General features: G+C 42.4%; 1 protein-coding gene across 1 annotated transcript; it reads left to right on the forward strand.

Annotated features, from left to right (window-relative positions):
• The first annotated feature begins 333 nt into the window (after positions 1-333).
• On the forward strand, positions 334-20,876 carry LOC128691088 (C-type lectin domain family 4 member D). Its single transcript, XM_053779880.2, has 4 exons — positions 334-587; positions 1,512-1,703; positions 5,984-6,074; positions 20,456-20,876. The coding sequence occupies exons 1-4, from the start codon at positions 530-532 to the stop codon at positions 20,586-20,588; spliced, it is 474 nt and encodes a 157-aa protein (XP_053635855.1). The 5' UTR covers positions 334-529; the 3' UTR covers positions 20,589-20,876.
• Positions 20,877-21,636: the final 760 nt, after the last annotated feature.

Below are 21,636 nucleotides of genomic sequence, written 5' to 3' on the forward strand. Positions count from 1 at the left end.
GTGGGGGAGGTGCAGACCGGTTTTTGTTAACTAATGTATGAGAATTATGAGAGTTTGTGAAGATAACGGTGATTCTCGTTGCCTGAGAGGGGATACCAAGTCATCGCACGTGATAACAGGTGTCAAGAATATAACAACATTAACGAGGACCCTCTGGACGCCCTGAAATACATCTGTCACCTGTGGAAAGTCCGGGACGTTCAAAGCAACGGTTAAAGCTCTGGAATGTTCACTGACCCAAGGCTGGGGGCGGAGACAAAGGAAGAAAAAAAGAAGAGAAAAAAAAGAGCATCTTGATGAAGCGAGAGAAGGGCGGTATAAAAGTCAGTGATGGGGGTCCTGTGCCTCACATCCGTGTTAAGACTTCGTCTGTGTCTGTATATCCCGTGGGCGGTTCTACAACGTCTACCTGTTGTGGGTGTGGTTACAGCCACCCTCTGTGGACGTGTGTTTGGACTGGGTTGAGCTGCATTCTGCGGGCGTGGCTTAGAACTGGTTGAGTTAGTGTGTGGCAGTGGTGGAGCTCAAGATGAACCTGCTGTGTGTGTCCCTGCTGGTGATAGTGGCAGTGATGACTGGTGCCCTTGGTGAGTTCATCCTGCAATACTCCAGCACCAACAGCCTCACTGGTCACAGACCAGGCTGCCATCAGCAGACGGAGGATCGAGCGTCCTCCACTCAAAATGCGTAATTGCTCACACTGGTTAATCTCATCACACAAAAAATCAAAGAGTATTCATAAACAAACCAGAGGTCCTAATGGTTTACAGGAGTAAAATCATCTAGGCAATTTCTGTAAACAATTCCTGTAGCTTAGCAGGAGTCAGTCCCTCGGTGGCCCGGTTCCAGGCCAAGACAGCTAACAGCCTCATCAATCAGGTTCTTGGTGCCAGTAGCAGGCAGCCTAACGTAGGCACCACAGCATGGCTGATCAGGAACTATCATTGGAAACTTATCAGGTTCCCTTTCCAAGTCAGCTAGGGGTCTTTAAAAACCTAAGGGTCTTAAAAATAGCTAGAGGGTCTTTAAGACCCTCTAGCTAGGGCCTTCAGAAAACTAGGAGGTAGATCATTACCATAATCCACCTCCCCCAATACCTTAGTGAAAAAAGTTAAATAAATTCGTAAGGCAGGAATGCTCATTGTTCAACCGCGCTGATTATTATCATCAAAAAGAAGCGCTAAACCACAAGGGCTTTAAACCGTGCTGAGATTCAATGATCAATTTATGCTTTTCAAGATGGCTACGAATTGTTTTGGCAATTACTGATTCCATAAATTTTCCCACTATGGAGGTTTTGCTTATTGGTCTATAGTTCGAAGCTAAGGACCTGTCACCTGCTTTGAAAATAGGTATCACATTTGCCATTTTCCACTTATCTGGCACTATGCCAGTTTGTAGCGATATGTTGAAATGACATTGGGACACGAACGCGTTTAAATACAATTTGACGACAATGTAGACACGAGCGCCCTAAGTGATTAAACTGTAATATCTTTTACGCGTCTCAGGCTGCCCTAGCGACTTCCTGGGGATTAGCAGTTCGTGTGTGAAGGTGGTGATCGCTGCCGGTATTGGTGAGAGACCAGTGTCATGGAAGGTGGCCAGGGAGGGATGCAAGACACTCGGGACAGACCTGGCAGTCATGAACGTATCCAGCAAGGTTGAACATCTCTCTGCACACATTGACGAGGTGTTTCCTAGTGAGTAGTGTGCCAAGTATTATTATTATCATTATTAATTTTTACGTAAGAGTTAAACCGGGAGTTTTAAAGTACCTGGGGATTGGGATGTAAACAGGAAGGGAAGGGCAGTTGAAGTTTCTTGGATCAAAAGCCTTTTCCGAGCACTATGGCACTTTTTTGTTTAAATAACTTAAGATGAATAAAATTTTGAGTGGAGAAGAGCCACATGGGTTTATTCTGGTACATCAAGATCAAAACTACCCAGTGAAGGGCTCCATATCAGAAATATTGAGCCCTTCCTCTGCTCTAAGCTCATTACTTCCCATTTCCCAGATGTGGTATAACTTCCTACAGATTTATCACATACGTACTATACATTTATATATATATATATATATATATATATATATATATATATATATATATATACTTTTTTTTTCAACAAACCGGCTGTATCCCACCGAGGCGGGGTGGCCCAAAAGGAAAAACGAAAGTTTCTCCTTTGAAATTTAGTAATATATAGAGGAGAAGGGGTTACTAGCCCCTTGCTCCCGGCATTTTAGTCGCCTCTTACGACACGCATGGCTTACGGAGGAAGAATTCTGTTCCACTTCCCCATGGAGATATATATATATATATATTTTTATTATCACACTGGCCGATTCCCACCAAGGCAGGGTGGCCCGAAAAAGAAAAACTTTCACCATCATTCACTCCATCACTGTCTTGCCAGAAAGGTGCTTTACACTACAGTTTTTAAACTGCAACATTAACACCCAGCAACCACACAGGGAAGTACTACCGTCCTGCCAGATGACTGTGAAACAAAAACCTGTAACTTTTTTGCATGATGGTAGGATTGCTGGTTTCTTTTTCTGTCTCATAAACGTGCTAGATAACAGGGATATCTTGCTACTCCTACTTACACTTTGGTCACACTTCACAGACACGCACATGCATATATATATACATACATCTAGGTTTTTCTCCTTTTTCTAATTATTATTATTATTATTATTATAATCAAAAAGAAGCGCTAAGCCACAAGGGCTTCCTTTTTCTAAATAGCTCTTGTTCTTCTTTATTTTCTTCTATTGTCCATGGGGAAGTGGAATCTTTCCTCCGTAAGCCATGCGTGTCGTATGAGGCGACTAAAATGCCGGGAGCGATGGGCTAGTAACCCCTTCTCCTTGAGTTTTCCCTGAGGTACGTTTATTGTCTTCTCTGAGGATGAGGGTCCCCATTCCAGCTATAGAGGTGGTACTTCCCTATATTTTATTTAAAAAAAAATATATAAATATATATAAATATATATATATATATATTTATATATATATATATATATTTATATATATATATATATATACTGTATATGTCGTGCCGAATATGTAAAACTGGTCAATTAGCATGAACTCATTTAAAATTAAGTCCTTTCTAAAATTTTCTCTTATACGTTTAAAGATATATTTTTTTCATTAATGTTAATGTAAAAAAATTTAATTTTTCTCCAAAAGAACCTTAGAAAACTTACCTAACCTTATTATAACAAGAACAATTTATTTTAGTCTAACCCAACTAAATATATTTTAGATTTGTTTACAATAATTTAATACTAAACAAACACAGTGAAATATATATTTTTCGTTAGGTTCTGAATGATTTTGGCGAAATTATTGCATACACAAATTTTCACTTGTCCTATATGGCAAGATGAGCGTTGCTATTTAAGCCAAGATGGCAAGTTCTGCCTCTTCGGCACGACATATATATATATATATATATATATATATATATATATATATATATATATATATATATATGTATATATATATATATATATATATATATATATATATATATATATATATAAACAAACAAAATTGCAGTTTAATTTAGCCTAATCCAACTAATTTTTATGCAAATGTCACAAACCAAGCGATACAGGATGCAGAACAACCACTGGGGTAATAGAATGATAGCTCTAATCCTTTCTTGTTGCAATCAACACATCAGGAGCTTGCAAAATTGCAGAAAAGAGGAGGAATTCCAAGCAAATATGTTCCCAAAGGACCGTCTTCACTGGAGAGAGAGAGAGAGAGAGAGAGAGAGAGAGAGAGAGAGAGAGAGAGAGAGAGAGAGAGAGAGAGAGAGAGAGAGAGAGAGAGAGAGAGAGATACTGATGTCATCGAGATAAAGTCAGTTGATCAAATGAAAATGCTGGCTCCAACTTCATCCTGTTCCCTACTTGTATGTCTCATAACAATAAAAATGCTTTCAAATGAGCTGATGTAGGTAACAGCTCTTAGCTTGCCAATAAAGTTAGGAATCCTTAACCTGTAAATAGCTGTCAATAAAGCTAGGGATCCTTAACCTGTCAAACCCTGTGTAAAAAGAGAGAGAGAGAGATCCTGTACGAGGCACAAGTACGCTCACACCTTGAGTATGCTCCACTTTCTTGGTTTGCCTGCCCCCCCTCTCATCTGCGACTGCTTGACAGAGTAGAGAACAGAGCAAGACGTCTCATCTCTCGCCTGGACCCATCCTGGATAGATCTGTCATTTCAGCAGAGCCTTCAACATAGGAGGGATGTGGGTGGCCTTACTGTTATGTACAAGGCCAATATTGTCAAAATACCACACTTGGATCCACTTCGAGGACAGCGTGAAACAAGCTTTTATGCCAAAAGACGGGCAGAAAGCAGCAACTTCACTCTGGCTGTACCCTTCTCCAGAACATCACTCCATCTGAGATCATACATACCCAGGATGACTCGAGTATGGAACACATTCGTACAGCATAATGATGTCAACGAGATAACGTCAGTTGATCAAATGAAAATGCTGGCCCACAGATGGCTCCAACTTCATCCTGTTCCCTACTTGTATGTCTCATAACAATAAAAATGCTTTCAAATGAGCTGATGTAGGTAACAGCTCTCAGCTTGCCAATAAAGTTAGGAATCCTTAACCTGTAAATAGCTGTCAATAAAGCTAGGGATCCTTAACCTTGTCAAACCCTGTGTAAAAAAAAAAAAAAAACAAAAAAAAAAAAATAAAAACAAAAATAAACAAAAAAAATAAAAAAAAAAAAAAAAAAAAAAAAAAAGGAGAGAGAGAGAGGAGGGTACAGGAAGTGCCCCCAGGCACAACACTACCCACAGACATGAGAATGAATATCATAACATTAGAAAAATTCCACAAGCATTGATATTGCAATAGCCTAAACGAAATTAATGTGGCAATAATAAAAATTTGGTCATATTCCTCTATGACATCAATAACTTTACATACATAAATATATTGTCAATGATATAGAAGTAGGGTACCCTCCTACGTGACAACGTGTTAATTTAAAGTGACAAGAAAATGGTAACATTTAAAGGGGAGGCTTTTAAAAGCTATGTAAAGGAAACTGGGATCATTAAAATAAACTCATTAAAAGGGGGAGGGATCTGCATTAACAAGAAAGACGGCCACAGATATTCAACACACACAATTCTGAGGAAAACTCTGGTTCAACCTTCAGATACTACACGAAAAAATAGACCCTAATTCCTCGGTGTGGCACTGCATTTAAGACAGTTTAATGCATTCACATAAGAGCCTAGTTTTAGACTGTGCATTATTGCCTCAACTAAAAACGCATCTAATATGAACAGCGCGTAATTGATATTGTATAATGACTTATCATGTTTAATAATTGCCGATTGTACAATATTCTATTCAAGCCAGAACCAAGAGAAGATGACTCTTACTTCCCGCCAATTTACAGCGAAGACGGTCCTTTAAGAACGTACTTGCTTGGACATTCTCCTCTTTTCTGCAATTTTGCAAGCTCTTGATGTGTTGATTGCAACACGAAAGACCAAGAGCTATCATTCTACCAACTTAATTTATTTTACATAAGTTTACAGTAATTTAATAATAAACAAACAACGAAATATAAATATATATATATATATATATATATATATATATATATATATATATATATATATATATATATATATATATATATATATATATATATGCAATAAGATCACAGTAAACAGACCCCTTATATACCTTCCTTGGATGCTTTACTTTCTTAGTTCCTTGATAATGTGAGTAGTCACGAAAGCGATTGGAATTTCTCTATACTTCCAGAGTGGTTGTTTTGCATATATATATATATATATATATATATATATATATATATATATATATATATATATATATATATATATATATATATATATATATATATATTGATATTAATTGTTATTTTCTAGCATTTCGTTGTATTTGGATACATTTCAGAGTCTTCGTACTCGTTTTGGGTTGGAGGTCACAAGATCAACGGTCAGTGGAAGTGGGTCACCGATCAGACTATCAACCTCAAGTCTAACCTGTAAGTTTAAAATCCATCGGGACAAGTCAATTTCAGGTCTAAGACCTGAAATTGACCTCGTGTTATTGCTGAAGATTTCTGATCCAATGTTTAAGAACGAAGGTCACACGTTTAATATAACAAATCTCCCATATAAAACCTCAGGTCCCACGTTTAAGATCTCAGGTTACATGTTTAAGACCTCAGGCAACACGTTTAAAAACTCAGCTGGCACGTTCAAAAACTCATAAAACGCTTAATCAGATAACACGTTTAAATTATTATTATTGTAATCAAAAAGAAGCGCTAAGCCACAAGGGCTATACAGCACTGCAGGGTAGGGAAGGAAGCGAGGGTATTGGGCGGCAGGAGGGGGGATGGATGACAGTAGGTTACAGAAAACAGCGGGGCAGGGGATAGTACGGGGGTAGAGGGTAGCAAGAGATTGAGGTAGAAAGGGCTGAAGGTATCAGAGTTTGGGAAGTCAGTTGTCAGAAAGTCAATGAGAGAGTCCGGATGAAAGGTGGGTCCATCAACGAGAAGGGAAGGTAAAGGGAGAGCAGCGGAGCGAAGACGACGACGGAGGTAAATTCTGCGTGCTCGTTAATAAAGTGGGCAGTCTAATAGAATGTGACTGACTGATAATGGAACCTTACAATTCTCACAGAGAAGAGCAGGGCGCCTTTCCATGAGATATCCATGAGTAAGACATACTGCCATGCGAAGATGGGAGAGAGTAGTCTTCCAACCTCGACACTGGTGACAAGAAGACGGCCAGTAACCAATTCTCGGTTTAATAGACTGAAGTTTGTTACTGTGCAGAGTAGACCAACGTTGTTGCCAACGGGGGTGAAGGTGGGTAACTATTGCAGCAAAATAGTCCATAAATGGAATACCTCTATATGAAACTGGTAGGTCATGTACTGCTGACCGCGCAGCAGTGTCTGCCTGTTCATTGCCCTGTACGTCAACATGACCAGGGACCCAACAAAAAACAATATCTTTATGCTTGGTAAAGATGTGGCGTAGCCAAAGTTGGATACGAAGGACTAAGGGGTGAGGTGTATCAAATTTCTGTATAGCACTAAGGGAGTCTGAGACAACCACAAATGATGACACAGGCATAGATGCAATATGGATAAGTCCTCCAAGAATGGCATACAATTCAGCAGTAAAAATACAAGCCGAAGATAGTAAATGCCCTTGTACGACGCTGTCCGGAAACACTGCTGCGAATCCTACGCCATCAGAAGACTTAGAGCCATCTGTGTACACTGCAATGGCATGAGAAAGAGTGGAAGTGGTAAAGAAAAACAGAGCGTGAAGCGACCGTAGACAGTTGGGGTTTCGAGTAAGGGAGAGAGAAAGAACAGACTCGAACAGCTGGAACTTCCCAGGGGGGTAGGGAAAAGTGAGATGCTACATGAACATAGAAAGGTGGTAAATGAAGAGAAGACAAGAGTGAATGTAGGCGAAGAGAGAAGGGACGGAGTAAACAGGGGTGGCGAACAAATAATGTCTATTAATATCAGTGACCATTCTATAAATGGAAGGATTGCAGAGATCATGAGAGCATACATAGTAGCGAAGGCAATGGGCATCATGGCGATCGGATAAGGATGGAACGTTCGCTTCTGCATAGAGGCTCTCAACGGGGAAAGAGCGAAAAGCACCAATGCATGAACGTAATCCTTGGTGATGAATGGGGTTAAGGCTAGAGAGAGCAGGAGAGGCCGCTGAATAGACCTGGTCATCATAAACAAGTTTCGATAAAATGAGGGTGGAATGTAGGCGAAGGAGAGTTCGACGATCAGCTCCCCATGAAAGATGAGAAAGGGTTTTAAGAAGGTTCAGCCGGCTGTGACAAGTTGCCTTCAGAGAGTTAATGTGAGGTTTCCAGGATAACCTACGGTCAAAGAGGAGGCCCAGAAACCTGACTGTATCACATTCAGGGATACGGGAGCCATAGAGGTACAAAGGATGATCGGAGATGACAGAGCGTCTAGTGAAAGTAATTTGGTGAGTTTTGGTACTGGAAAATTTAAACCCATGTGTGGTGGCCCAATTGGAAACACGGTCGACCGCATGCTGGAGATAAACTGTAATGAGGTGACAGTCAGCGCCTGCACAGGCAATAGCGAAGTCATCAACATAGAGTGATGACCAAATATTTGATGGAAGACTAGAGGCCAAATCATTTATAGCAAAGAGAAAAAGTGTTGTGCTCAGAACACATCCCTGGGGGACACCTTCAGCTTGGATAAAGTCCGGGGAGAGCACATTATTAACCCGAACATGGAAATGTCTGTCAGTTAAAAAGTTCTTAAGGACGGATGGTAGATTGCCTCGAAGGCCTAAGGAGTGGGCTTGGGCCAAAATATTATACCTCCAAGTTGCGTCATATGCCTTCTCAAGGTCAAAAAATATGGCAATAACTGAGTGGTTATTCGCAAAGGTATTACAAACATACGTATCCAAGCATAGTAAGGGGCCTATGGTAGAACGTCCGTTACGAAAGCCATATTGACAAGTGGAGAGACTGTTGTGTGCCTCTAAATACCACACTAAACGTCTATTTACCAGGCGTTCCATCACTTTGCAAACTGCACTGGTAAGAGCAATGGGACGATAGTGGGAGGCTTCATGTCCCGTAGTGCCCGGTTTGCGGAAAGGGAGAACAATGGCAGATTTCCACGGCTGTGGAAGAACTCCCTGTGACCAAATAAGATTGAAAAGGCGTAATAGGACTGCAAGGGCTGACTGATGTAAATGTTGTAGCATACGAATATGAATGTCGTCGGGCCCAGCTGCCGATGATCGGCAACCTGAGAGTGTTGCCTCCAGTTCTTGAAGTGTAAAAGGCACATTATACTGTTCTTCTCTGAGAGAAGAAAAGACTTTGAGGAAAGAAACGAGGGGCATAGATGGAGCTTTTGAGAAATACGGACCAGATGATTGCCAATTTCATTGGCAACATCTAGTGGGTTTGCTATAACAACACCGGCAACCCGCAAAGCAGGAGCCGGGTCAGGAGAATATTTACCACTCAGTTTTCGTACTTTTTTCCAGACTGCACTCATAGAGGAAGCAGAGGTGATGGTGGAGACATAATCTCGCCAGCAAGTGCATTTAGCGTCACGGATGACATGGCGAGCGATCGCACGCTTCTGCTTAAAATCAAGAAGTCTCTCCATGGTTCTATTGTACCGGTACCTGCCCCATGCAGCGCGTTTCAAACGTACTGCACGAGCACAAGCAGGAGACCACCAAGGCATGCATTTCTGAGAATGCCTGCCCAAAGTTTGGGGTATAGAATGGGGAGCTGTTGTTAAAAACTGAGGACGAGAAGAGGTGTTAAAGCTCATCAATGGAGGATGAAGAAGGAACCTCACTAAAAACAGTTAGTTGTGAGTAAAGGTTCCAATTTGCCTGATATGAAGGGGATGTAAGAATGATTGGGAAATGATCGCTGTCATGTAAATCCGGGAGAACAGACCAGGTGAAGTTCCCACTAAGAACATAAGAACATAAGAATGTAGGAACACTGCAGAAGGCCTACTGGCCCATACGAGGCAGGTCCTTATCAAAACGATCTCTACCTAAAGCTACTCAAGAAACAACTCCCGCACCCCCCAACACCAATCAAACCCAGCCCCTCCCACTCATATATTTGTCCAGTCTCTTCTTAAAGCTACCCAAGGTCCTAGCCTCTATCACCCCACTGGGAAGACTGTTCCACGCATCTACAACTCTGTTAGAAAACCAGTACTTACCTATGTCCTTTCTAAATCTAAATTTATCCAACTTAAATCCATTATTCCTGGTTCTTACCTGGTTCGACACCCTCAGTACTTTATTAATGTCTCCCTTGTTTATGCCCGTCATCCACTTATACACTTCAATGATATCTCCCCTCATTCTACGCCTCTCCAGAGAGTGGAGATTTAAGGCTTTAAGTCTATCTTCATACGGGAGGTTCCTTACACAGTAAATCATTTTAGTCATTCTTCTCTGTATGTTCTCTAATGAGTCTATGTCCATCCTGTAGTAAGGGGACCAAAACTGAGCAGCATAATCTAAATGAGGCCTCACTAGTGATGTATAGAGCTGTAAAATAACTTTTGGACTTCTGTTACTTATACTTCTTGAGATAAATCCAAGTAATCTGTTGGCCTTGTTGCGCACACTGAGGCACTGCTGTCTTGGCTTTAGATTTCTGCTTACCATGACTCCCAAGTCTTTTTCACATTCTGTATGACCAAGCTCTACTTCACCTAGATTATAGCTTCGAGGGTTATTTTCATTACCAAGGGCAAGTACCTTACACTTATCCACATTAAACTTCATCTGCCATTTCTCAGACCAAGACATTAATTTGTTCAAATCGTCCTGGAGTTCATTGATATCCTCCTCAGAGTGAATTATACGGCCTATCTTTGTATCATCAGCAAACTTACTCATGTCACTAGTAATCCCTTCATCAAGGTCATTAATGTAAATTATGAACAAGAGAGGGCCTAAAACTGATCCTTGTGGAACGCCACTAGTGACTAATCCCCATTCAGATTTCACTCCATTAATGGTAACTCTCTGCTTTCTATTGGTAAGCCATGCCTCAATCCATGCTAGAACTTTACCTCCTATACCATGAGCTGCCACTTTTCTTAAGAGTCTCTTGTGAGGTACTCTGTCGAAGGCTTTACTAAAATCCAAATAAACAATATCATATTCCTTATCACTGTCAACTGCCTCAAATGTTCTATTGAAGAACGTCAGTAAGTTTGTCAGGCAGGAACGACCTCTCGTGAATCCATGCTGAGATTCATTTATCAAGTTATGCTCTTCAAGGTGACTTCTGATAATGTCAGCTATAATTGATTCTAATAACTTGCCCACTATAGATGTCAGGCTTATTGGACGGTAATTTGAAGGAGTGGACTTATCCCCTGATTTGAATATAGGAACCACATTAGCCATCTTCCACATCTCTGGCACAACACTGGTAAGGATGGACGCATTGAATACACTCGTTAATGGCTGACTAAGCTCCATCTTGCATTCCTTAAGTACCCTTGAAAACAACTCATCGGGTCCCGGGGACTTATTTTGTTTCAGTTTGTCTATCTGTTTAATAACCATGTCCCTCGTGACAGTAATATTAGTTAACTTGAATTCATCAGGAACTAAATAATTGTTAATTACTGGAATCTCATTTACATCTTCCTGTGTAAAAACTGACAAAAAATAGTCATTAAATAAGGAACACATTTCCAGTTCATTATCCGTCAGCTGTCCATTCCCAGATTTCAGAGGTCCTACTTTTTCCTTCACCTTCGTCCTATACACTTGAAAGAACCCCTTTGGATTAGTCTTTGATTCATTAGCGACTCTAATTTCATAGTCACGTTTAGCCTTTCTAATCGCCTTTTTTACTTCTCTTTTAAGCTGAACATATTGGTCAGTAAGGTTAACCTCTCCTCTTCTGATGCGCCTATAAATTCCCCTTTTCTCCCCTAATAGATGCTTTAACCTCCTGTTAACCCATTTGGGATCGTTATTATTAGACCTAATTTCTCTCTGGGGAATGTATATACTCTGGGCACTGTGTACATTATTAAGAAAACAATCATAAAAGCAGATCCCTTCATATTCATAAGTATGATTATCGTCAATAAAATCATTAGCTAGACAACCCCAATCAAGATTAGACAGATGTTCCCTAAGTCCATTATAATCGGCAGAACGAAAATCGGGGATTTTTACTGTATTATCATTATTCTTGCATTCCCAATTAATGCTAAAGGTGATGGATTTGTGATCACTTGCGCCAAGCTCTTCAGTGATCTCCAGATTATTCACTAGTGTTTCCTTATTTGACAAGACTAGGTCTAGCAAATTATTACCCCTGGTAGGTTCAGTTACACTCTGTTTCAGAAAACAGTCCTGAACTGTTTCCATGAAGTCACTGGACTCTAGATTACCTGTCAAAGAATTCCAGTCAATTTGGCTAAAGTTAAAATCCCCTACTATGACTACGTTACTGTGTCCAGAAGCCCTAACAATTTCGTCCCAAAGAAGTCTCCCTCTATCGTGATCCAAGCCTGGAGGTCGGTATATTACACCTAGAATTAGTTTTTCTTGACCCTCCACGAACTCTACCCAAACAGACTCTGTTACTGCTCCATCTATTTTTATACCTTTTTTTATGCAACAATTAATATTTTCTCGAACATACAATGCAACTCCTCCCCCCTTCCCATTACATCTATCCACATTGAATAACTTAAATCCCTGAATATTACACTCAGCAGTCATATCCCGACTCTTTAAATCATACCACGTTTCAGTTAATGCAATGATATCAAAGTTCCCAGCACATGCTACCAAACGTAGTTCATTAATTTTATTTCTTGCACTTCGACTGTTAGCATAAAATACCATCATATGTTTTTTCTTCTGCACATTTTTCCTATTCATCTTTGTTTTTACACAATTTCTGAAATTATCATTACCCAGAGTTACTCCATGACAGTTACTATTAAGATTCTTAATATCAGAGCATAAGTCAATATATCCATACTCATTATTAATCATTTCTAAACCCATACCTCTAACTAATCCTAGTTTAAAGTCCTAACAACCCCCTCAACTGAGTTAGCAAGAAAACCCACACCTGCCCTGGATAAGTGAACCCCATCCCTGGCATACATGTCATTTCGGCCATAGAAGTTGTCCCAGTTGTCAATGAATGGTACTGCATTATCCTTACAGTGTTTATCCAGCCAACAATTAATACCAATTGCTCTGGACAACCATTCATTACCAACACCTCTTCTTGGCAAAATGCCACATATAACAGGGCGCCCCCCCTTCTTCCTAATCATGTCTATAGCTGTCCTGAACTTTCTAACTAAATCCTCACTTCTACGCTTGCCTACATCATTGCCTCCAGCACTGAGGCAAATAATAGGATTGATCCCATTACCGTTCATGATGTTGTCGAGCCGGCTAACAATGTCCTCCATCCCAGCCCCAGGAAAGCATACCCTTTGTCTCCTACTCCTGTCCTTCAAGCAGAATGCCCTATCCATGTATCTAACCTGGCTATCCCCAACAACAACAATATTCTTACCTTCCTTGTCGTTCGTCGTGACGATCCCAGTAGTAGACTCACATTCGTCGGGTAGCACCGAGAATGCGTTGGAGGTTTCCACGGGAGTTTCCACAGCAGTCTCTTTCTTCTTCATCGTTTCTGGCTTTCCATTCGTCTTCTTGATCGTCAACTTCGTCGTCCCCTGCTGTCCAGCCACTGACCACGATCCCTTCTTGACCTGAGGACTCGAAACAGGACTACTACGAATCCTCTTGTTTTCCTCGGTCAATCGCCGTATCTCCATCTTCGCTGCCTTCAATTCTTCCTTAAGTTGCTGGTAAAGTTGCTCGATGGAGGGCATCTTGGTTCAGTCCACGGGAGCAAACAAGACACTTCTTCACAGAGTTAAGTACAGGTCAGCACTCAAAGTACAGGTCACCACTCAAGAGCACGTATTAATTTACTCATCCTACGCTGAATGTTTTCTAACGAATTTATGTCCATTCTGTAATATGGAGACCAGAACTGAGCTGCATAATCTAGGTGAGGCCTTACTAATGATGTATAAAGCTGCAGTATGACCTCTGGACTTCTGTTGCTTACACTTCTTGATATAAATCCCAATAATCTGTTTGCCTTATTACGTACGCTTAGGCATTGCTGTCTCGGTTTAAGGTTGCTGCTTACCATAACCCCCAAATCCTTTTTGCATTCTATACTGCTAAGTTCAACATTATTAAGCTGGTAGGTGCTAGAGATATGAACATTACCGAGCTTTAGAACTTTACATTTATCTACATTGAACTGCATCTGCCATTTTTCTGACCACGAATTGAGTTTGTCTAAATCCTCCTGAAGTTGTGAGACATCAACGTCTGAATCGATTATCCTACCTATCTTCGTGTCATCAGCAAATTTGCCTATGTCACTAGTAATTCCCTCGTCAAGGTCGCTTATATATATTATAAACAACAATGGGCCTAAAACTGATCCCTGCGGAACGCCACTTGTTTCAGATCCCCACTCAGATTTAACCCCATTTATGCACACTCTCTGCTTCCTATTAGTGAGCCATGACTCGATCCATGACAGCATTTTTCCCCCAATGCCATGGGCAGCCACTTTCTTCAACGGTCTCTGATGTGGTACTCTATCAAAAGCCTTACTAAAATCTAAATAAACAATATCGAATTCTTTATCCTGATCAACAGCCCCAAAAACTTTGCTGAAGATGGTTAATAAATTAGTTAGGCAGGAACGGCCCCTGGTGAAACCATGTTGTATCATTAATCAAATTATGCCTATCGAAATGGCTTCTTATATTATCGGCTATAATTGACTCTAGTAATTTACCTACAATTGAGGTTAGGCTTATTGGGCGGTAATTTGACGGAAACGACTTGTCCCCTGCTTTAAAAATAGGAATTACATTAGCCATCTTCCACATATCAGGCACTACACCTGTTTGAAGAGATAAATTAAAGATATTAGTTAAAGGTTCATAGAGTTCCATTTTACACTCTTTAAGAACCTTTGAAAAAAGTTCATCAGGGCCCGGGGATTTATTTTGCTTTAATCGGTCTATCTGTTTGATAACCATTTCGCTGGTGACTGTGATATTGCATAATTTATCATCTTCAAGCCCACTATAAAAATTAATTACTGGGATACTGTCAGTGTCTTCCTGAGTGAAAACCGAGAGAAAATAATTATTAAGAATAGAGCACATTTCTTTCTCATTGTCAGTGAGATGCCCAGAGTTATTTTTAAGGGGACCTATCTTATCTCTAACTTTTGTTCTATAAACCTGGAAAAAACTTTTTGGGTTAGTTCATAATGTCAATATACTGGTTCATAAGATGACCCTCACCTCTTTTGATACGCCTATAAATTCCTTTCTTCTGACCTAAAAGATATTTGAGCCTATTATTTATCCGTTTGGGGTCATTTCTATTCGATCTAATTTTCTTATATGGGATAAATGTCCATTGGGCAGCATGTATTGTGTTAAGAAAGCTGTCATACTGATAGCTCTCTTCGTTACTCCAGTTTACAGATAAGTGTTCTCTAAGCCCATTGTAATCTGCTAAGCAAAAATCTGGGATCAGTACTGAATTATCCCTACTATCATACTTCCATTCAATGCTAAAGGTAATTGATTTGTGATCGCTTGTGCCGAGTTCCTCTGTAATTTCTAAATTATTTACTAGGGTTTCCTTGTTTGCCAAAACCAAGTCAAGCAGGTTATTTCCCCTTGTAGGCTCTGTGACAAACTGCTTCAAAATACAATCCTGAACTATTGCTAAGAAGTCGTTTGATTCTAAATTCCCAGTCAAGAAATTCCAATCAATATGACTAAAGTTAAAGTCTCCTAGAATTACTACGTTATCGTGCCTAGTGGCCTTAGCAATTTCCTCCCATAGTAGTCTCCCTTGGTCCCTATCTAAGTTTGGGGGACGGTATATTACACCTAAAATAAAGTTTTTGTCCCTCTGAAAATTCTATCCAAACGAAATAGCTGGTGGTATGGAATATCAGTGCGTAGAAGAAGGGCACTTTCATTAAAGGTCCCATCAGGAAAAGGATCTGAAGAATACAATAAATTATAGCCTAAGATGGGATAGATAACGGCAGAGTGTAATTTTGGTTCCTGTAAGCAAACACCAGCAGGGGAAAACTGGGAGAGCAACATCTGAAGCTCACCCCGATTACCCCTGAGGCCGCGAATATTCCACTATAAATAGGCCATGATTGGCAACGATAAAGATGAAAGTTAAGACACGTGTGCAACTTCTGGATATCATTATTGTAGACGTTTCGCCATCCAGTGGCTTTATCAATACAAATTCTAGGACATAATTGGAAGACTGTAGAACTATATACAAAAGATGAGATAATCAGTCCCTCAGCCTTGGAGTTAGTGTTCACAGCATCGTGGTGGAGGAGAATCTGGTGGAAAGGCAAGAAGACTGGCGGTTATATAGGCGTCAGTGGATAAGGACGTGCAGCAGACGAGGGCATAGTCACTGGTAGGCGGGATTCCCCAGTGGAAGTAGGTCCTTCCCAAAGGGATGGGTTAGTTGTAGCAGCCGTGAAGAAGGTCTTGTAGATGTCCTTTGAACCAAGATTCCATGACGTTGCAGTGTCTGACAAGTTGTGCAAGAAAGGTATAACTTTCATATTTATTTTTATTATTTTTTATTATCACACTGGCCGATTCCCACCAAGGCAGGGTGGCCCGAAAAAGAAAAACTTTCACCATCATTCACTCCATCACTGTCTTGCCAGAAGATATTTTATACCTTTCTTGCACAACTTGTCACACTGGAACATCATGGAATCTTGGTTCAAAGGACATCTACAAGACCTTCTTCACGGCAGCTACAACTAACCCATCTCTTTGGGAAGGACCTACTTCCACTGGGGAATCCCGCCTACCAGTGACTATGTCCTCGTCTGCTGCACGTCCTTATCCACTGACGCCTATATTACCTCCAGTCTTCTTGCCTTTGCTCCAGATTCTCCTCCACCACGATGCTGTGAACACTAACTCCAAGGCTGAGGGACTGATTACCTCATCTTTTGTATATAGTTCTACAGTCTTCCAATTATGTCCTAGAATTTGTATTGATAAAGCCACTGGATGGCGAAACGTCTACAATAAAGATATCCAGATGTTGCACATGTGTCTTAACTTTCATATTGTCGGTATTTTATATTTTTCTTGCACAACGATAAAGATACCTGAAATCCACAGGCAAGGGTACCTACGGACTAGAGGGGTTAGAAAAGTCCACATGCGGTGGCAAAGGAAAACGTTCAAGTAGCGAAGGAACGGTGTGTTGTGAAGAAAGGAGTTGCACAGATGGAGGAGAGGAAAGAGAAGGAACAGAGGGTGGATCAGTGTCCATTGATGGTTTGGTCTCTTCAATATATTCAGAGATTGCTTCAAGTGTTTCGGAATTCAGAGACGTCGTATGGGAGACAATATTGGAGATGGAAGGAGGAGGAGTTTGAGTAAAGATCGGAGCTGTAATGGACTGTACCAAGGTAGGGGGGGGGGCGAAAGGGTGGAGGGAACTGGAGAAGTGTGGGAGGGGAGAGAAGAGGCAGAAACCTGGGAGGTGGCAGGAGAGGAAGAAACGTGGGAGGGGACAGGGGAGGAAGGCACAGTACGAGGAGGAGGATGGACCTCCACACTTGTAACAGAGCCAGTGAAAGGGTAAGATTCAGGTACAGAGACCGGGAAGGTAAAATGTGGAGGTGGATGAAAAGAAGGAGGGGTTAAAGGAGATTTTTTGGGCCTCTGAGAAGTAGAGGAACGATTGGGAGGAGGTGTCGTACTAGGTCTTGTCGATACCGAGGTTTGTGAGGGAGGACACGAAGAAGTGAGGACAGACTGAGGAGTTGAAGTAGGGACGTCTGAGCCCAGGACAGCAAAAGAATTAGATACAGGAGTGACTATGGGACTGGCAACCGCAGAGGAGGGTGCAGAAGATGTGACCCCAGAAATGCGGAGACACTTTGAAACACGAAAATAAGAAACATGGGGCAGTCTCCCTTGGAGGCGGAGGTGAGAAACTGCCATAGCATAAGGGAGACCTTCTGCCTCTTTGAGGCAACGAATTTCCCGCTCATTTAAGTAGACTTGGCAACGGCGAGAGTAGAGGCAAGAGGGAGTTCGACTGTAAGACGTATTAGAATGGTCATCGGCACTACAGACTGGTCATTCGGCTATAGATCTGCAATATTTTGCTGGGTGGCCAAATCACCAGCAATTCCTACACTGTTGCGGTGTAGGGATCACCTTCCGAACTTGTAACCGATGCCCTGCTACATAACTAGAAGATGGAAGTTCACGGCTGTCAAAAGTTAAATGAGCCATATTACAAGGGTATCGTCTTCGCCCGTGGGCAGGAAGAACATAAGTGTCTACCTTGAGAATTGGGAGATCTTGGAGTTCCAGCTGTTCAAGAATGTCAGCCACATGTCTGGAAATTCTGTTGGACTATGGTATGGGGCAGAATAACAGTACCACTACAAGAATTGAGGGAATGATGTTTTTCGATAGTGATAGGAATAGTATCGATATGTGAAAGAAGAGAAAGATCATGAGCTTGAGTAGAATTCTGGACTGTGATGATGCACGTACCACTCTTAAGAGCATGAAAGGAAATATCTCTACCAACGTGGCGTAGGAGCGCTTTGCCAATACTATTGTCAGAAAGATAGGCAGTAGAAGAAATCAGTCTTAATGTAAAGAATTTAGTCCATTGTGTGGTCTGAAACTGAGTGTGGAGAGGGAGTGCATGACGTGTCGGTCTTTTCCGAGTAGAAAGGGAAGGTAACGAAGTAACATCATTAGGAGATTGTCGTTGACGTTTAGAAGTGGGACCAGAGTCGGTCGGACCAGAGTCGGTCGGACTTGAGACGGGCTGGCGATTTGAAAATCGCCGCACTGTAGGGAGAAGCCGGAAACATAGTCAAAGGAGAGCGGAGGTCAGACAAATCGAAGGAGTCATTGAAAGCCCCGGTACCTGAAGTGGGTGAGGAAACAGCACCAGCAAGAGGTACAGGGGCCTTAGGAATGTCCGAAGAGTGGCCAAAAGATGAGACGAGGTCAGAACGGGGTGCGGTAACAATAAGGGGCCCGGGGTTAGCAGGGTCATGGATCGGGTACTCCATGGTTAAGTTACTTCTTTCTTTTTGTTTTTAAGAAAAAAAAGAAGAAAATAAAAATAAAAAATAAAGAATAAAATAAGGGGGGACCGAGGAGGGATAATTCCTAGGAGGAATGAATATGCCAGAAATCTCCCTCCGCGCCCAAGAGGACCTCAGCACCGCAAGTAGTGCAGATGCAGCATGGAACCTGTGCCATACCCTACCCATCATGCCAGTAAACCAGCAATCTGGGATAGCAACCTCACATCTGCCGAGTTACCTCGGTGGACAAAAGAGAGGGCGGCCGGATATCTGCCACAAAGCATACCTCCTTCGGCCACCACCCCCGGAATCCGAAAGGTGGCTTCCAGAGATACACCCGTCGCCTGCAAGACACCCAAAGCCACCCTCCGGGATACCGGAGAGGGATCGGGACATCCCCAGGCTATCCAGATTCCACGGCAAACTACGCCACCGCCAAGAACCTCAACGGAATGGGATGGACCCTGGTACCCTTTCCCCTGCCCAGGAACTAGCACGCCTGTGGGAAAAATCCCAAAGGCCAAAAAAGGAAGGGCAAAAGGGAGGGGTGGGGAGGAGGAGGTGGAAAGGAAAAAGGGGAGCATGGGGAGGATGGGATAGGAAGGGGGGGATTGGGGGGTAATTAGGTTCGGTCTGAGCAAGGAGACCGACAGGTCTAATTCCTCAGACCAAGAGCCTCTTCACCACGCCAAGGAGCCCCCTTTGAAGAGGAAGGGGGCTGATACCTCCCTTTCTGGAGAAATTTTCTCCACAACACCTATGATTAACACCTGTAATTGTTTAACACCTGAAACTGCATATCACTTGTAATTGCAGAACATCTGCAATTGCTTCATTCCTGTATTTTATATGTGCTATAATTGCTCTATACTAGTAATTAATTCATTTATTATCTTTATGCCAGCAGTTATGTCATCTAGGAATAATTTATCCTCTTTTATGTTACTTTCATTATTATTATAATAAAAAAGAAGCGCTAAACCCACTAGAGCGTGTTACCCTCAGGTGGTATCGTAGGCCTCAACATGCAAATTCCCCATCTGCCTTCTCGTCTTCTGCCTTGGCGCTGCCGAAGGGCTCTTGTGCCTAGGGACTGAAGCTGTCTTCTATTTTCTCTAAGTCAAGCTGATCGTCTCTCATTCCCAGACACTGTCTGATCCCATCATATATAAAAAAAAAAACTAGTGACACGTGAGGTGCTGACCTCCTGAACACTGACCTGTGAGGTGCCGACCTCCTCAACACTGACCTGTGAGGTTATGACCTCCTCAACACTGACCTGTGAGGTGCTGACCTCCTGAACACTGACCTGTGAGGTGCTGACCTCCTCAACACTGACCTGTGAGGTTATGACCTCCTCAACACTGACCTGTGAGGTGCTGACCTCCTGAACACTGACCTGTGTGGTGCCGACCTCCTCAACACTGACCTGTGAGGTGCTGACCTCCTGAACACTGACCTGTGTGGTGCCGACCTCCTCAACACTGACCTGTGAGGTTCTGACCTCCTCAACACTGACCTGTGAGGTGCCGACCTCCTCAACACTGACCTGTGACGTGCTGACCTCAACACTGATGAGTTACGCTCACCTTTCTTCCTCTTCCAGGTGGGTGCCCAACAGTCCGAAGAAGGATCACAGAATTACCTTCGCTTTGCTAGTTCCGGACTCGGTACATAGACGATGGTACCTCAATGAAAATGGTGACTGGGCGTCTGGCTACATCTGTGAGATCTTCTGAGAGTGAGAGAGTGAGAGTGAGAGTGAGAGTGGGAGAATGAGTGAGAGAGAGAATAAAGTCAACTGACCAATTGAACTCGCTGGCCCACAGATGGCTCCAACTTCAGCCTGTTCACTAGTCTCATAACAATAAAAAGGCTTTAAAATGAGCTGATGTAGGTAACAGCTCTTAGCTGGTAAATAAAGTTAGGAACTTTAACCTAACCTTGTAAAACCCTGTGTGAAGACAGAGAAAAAGAATAATCACTAAAATGCTATTCATAACCGGCAATAAAGCATTGTAATTAAACTGTATATTTTCAATAATAATGCCGTGAACAATATAAATTTTGATTAAACATTTTGTATATTGCGCTAGTAACCCCTTGACGGAGGAGGAGGTGGAGGAGTAGGAACAGGAGGGGGAGGGGGAGAAAGAGGAGGAGGAGGAGGAGGAGAAGGAGGAGGAGGAGAAAGAGGTGGGGAGGAGGAAGAGGAGGAGGAGGAGGAGGAGGAGGAGGTGGAGGAGGAGGAGGAGGAGAAGGAGGAGGAGGAGGAGGAGGAGGAGGAGGAGAAGAAGGAGAAGGAGAAGGAGGAGAAGGAGGAGGAGGAGAAAGAGATGGGGAGGAGGAGGAGGAGGAGGAGGAGTTGGAGGAGGAGGAGGAGGAGGAGGAGGAGGAAGTGGAAGGAGGAGAAAGAGGTGGAGGAGGAGGAGCAGGAGGAGGAGGAGGTGGAGGAGGAGGAGGAGGAGAAGGAGGTGGAGGAGGAGGAGGAGGAGGAGGAGAAGGAGGTGGAGGAGGAGGAGGAGGAGGAGGAGGAGAAGGAGAAGGAGGAGGGGGAGGAGGTGGAGGAGGAGAAGGAGGAGGAGGAGGGGGAAGAGGAGGAGGGGGCAGGAGGAGGAGGAGGGGAAGAGGAGGAAGAGGGGAGGAGGAGGAAGAAGAAGAGGGGAGGAGGGGGAAGTGGAGGAGGAGGAGGTTTTGTTCACTTACATGCTTCAGTGTCAACACTTATTCTACACAACTCTAAAGCTTCCTTGTTCATCTACAATCCTACTCACTTTCTTACCTTTA

This window comes from Cherax quadricarinatus, chromosome 27 (genome assembly GCF_038502225.1).
Source record: "Cherax quadricarinatus isolate ZL_2023a chromosome 27, ASM3850222v1, whole genome shotgun sequence".
NCBI lineage: Eukaryota > Metazoa > Arthropoda > Malacostraca > Decapoda > Parastacidae > Cherax > Cherax quadricarinatus.

What these genes read in the sequence shown, in the direction of transcription:
- LOC128691088 (XM_053779880.2), top strand. Translation starts at nt 530, where the DNA reads ATGAACCTGCTGTGTGTGTCCCTGCTGGTGATAGTGGCAGTGATGACT. An exon ending in CATTGACGAGGTGTTTCCTA is followed by an intron (nt 1,704 to 5,983) that starts GTGAGTAGTGTG and finishes GATACATTTCAG; the next exon opens with AGTCTTCGTACTCGTTTTGG. An exon ending in ATCAACCTCAAGTCTAACCT is followed by an intron (nt 6,075 to 20,455) that starts GTAAGTTTAAAA and finishes TTCCTCTTCCAG; the next exon opens with GTGGGTGCCCAACAGTCCGA.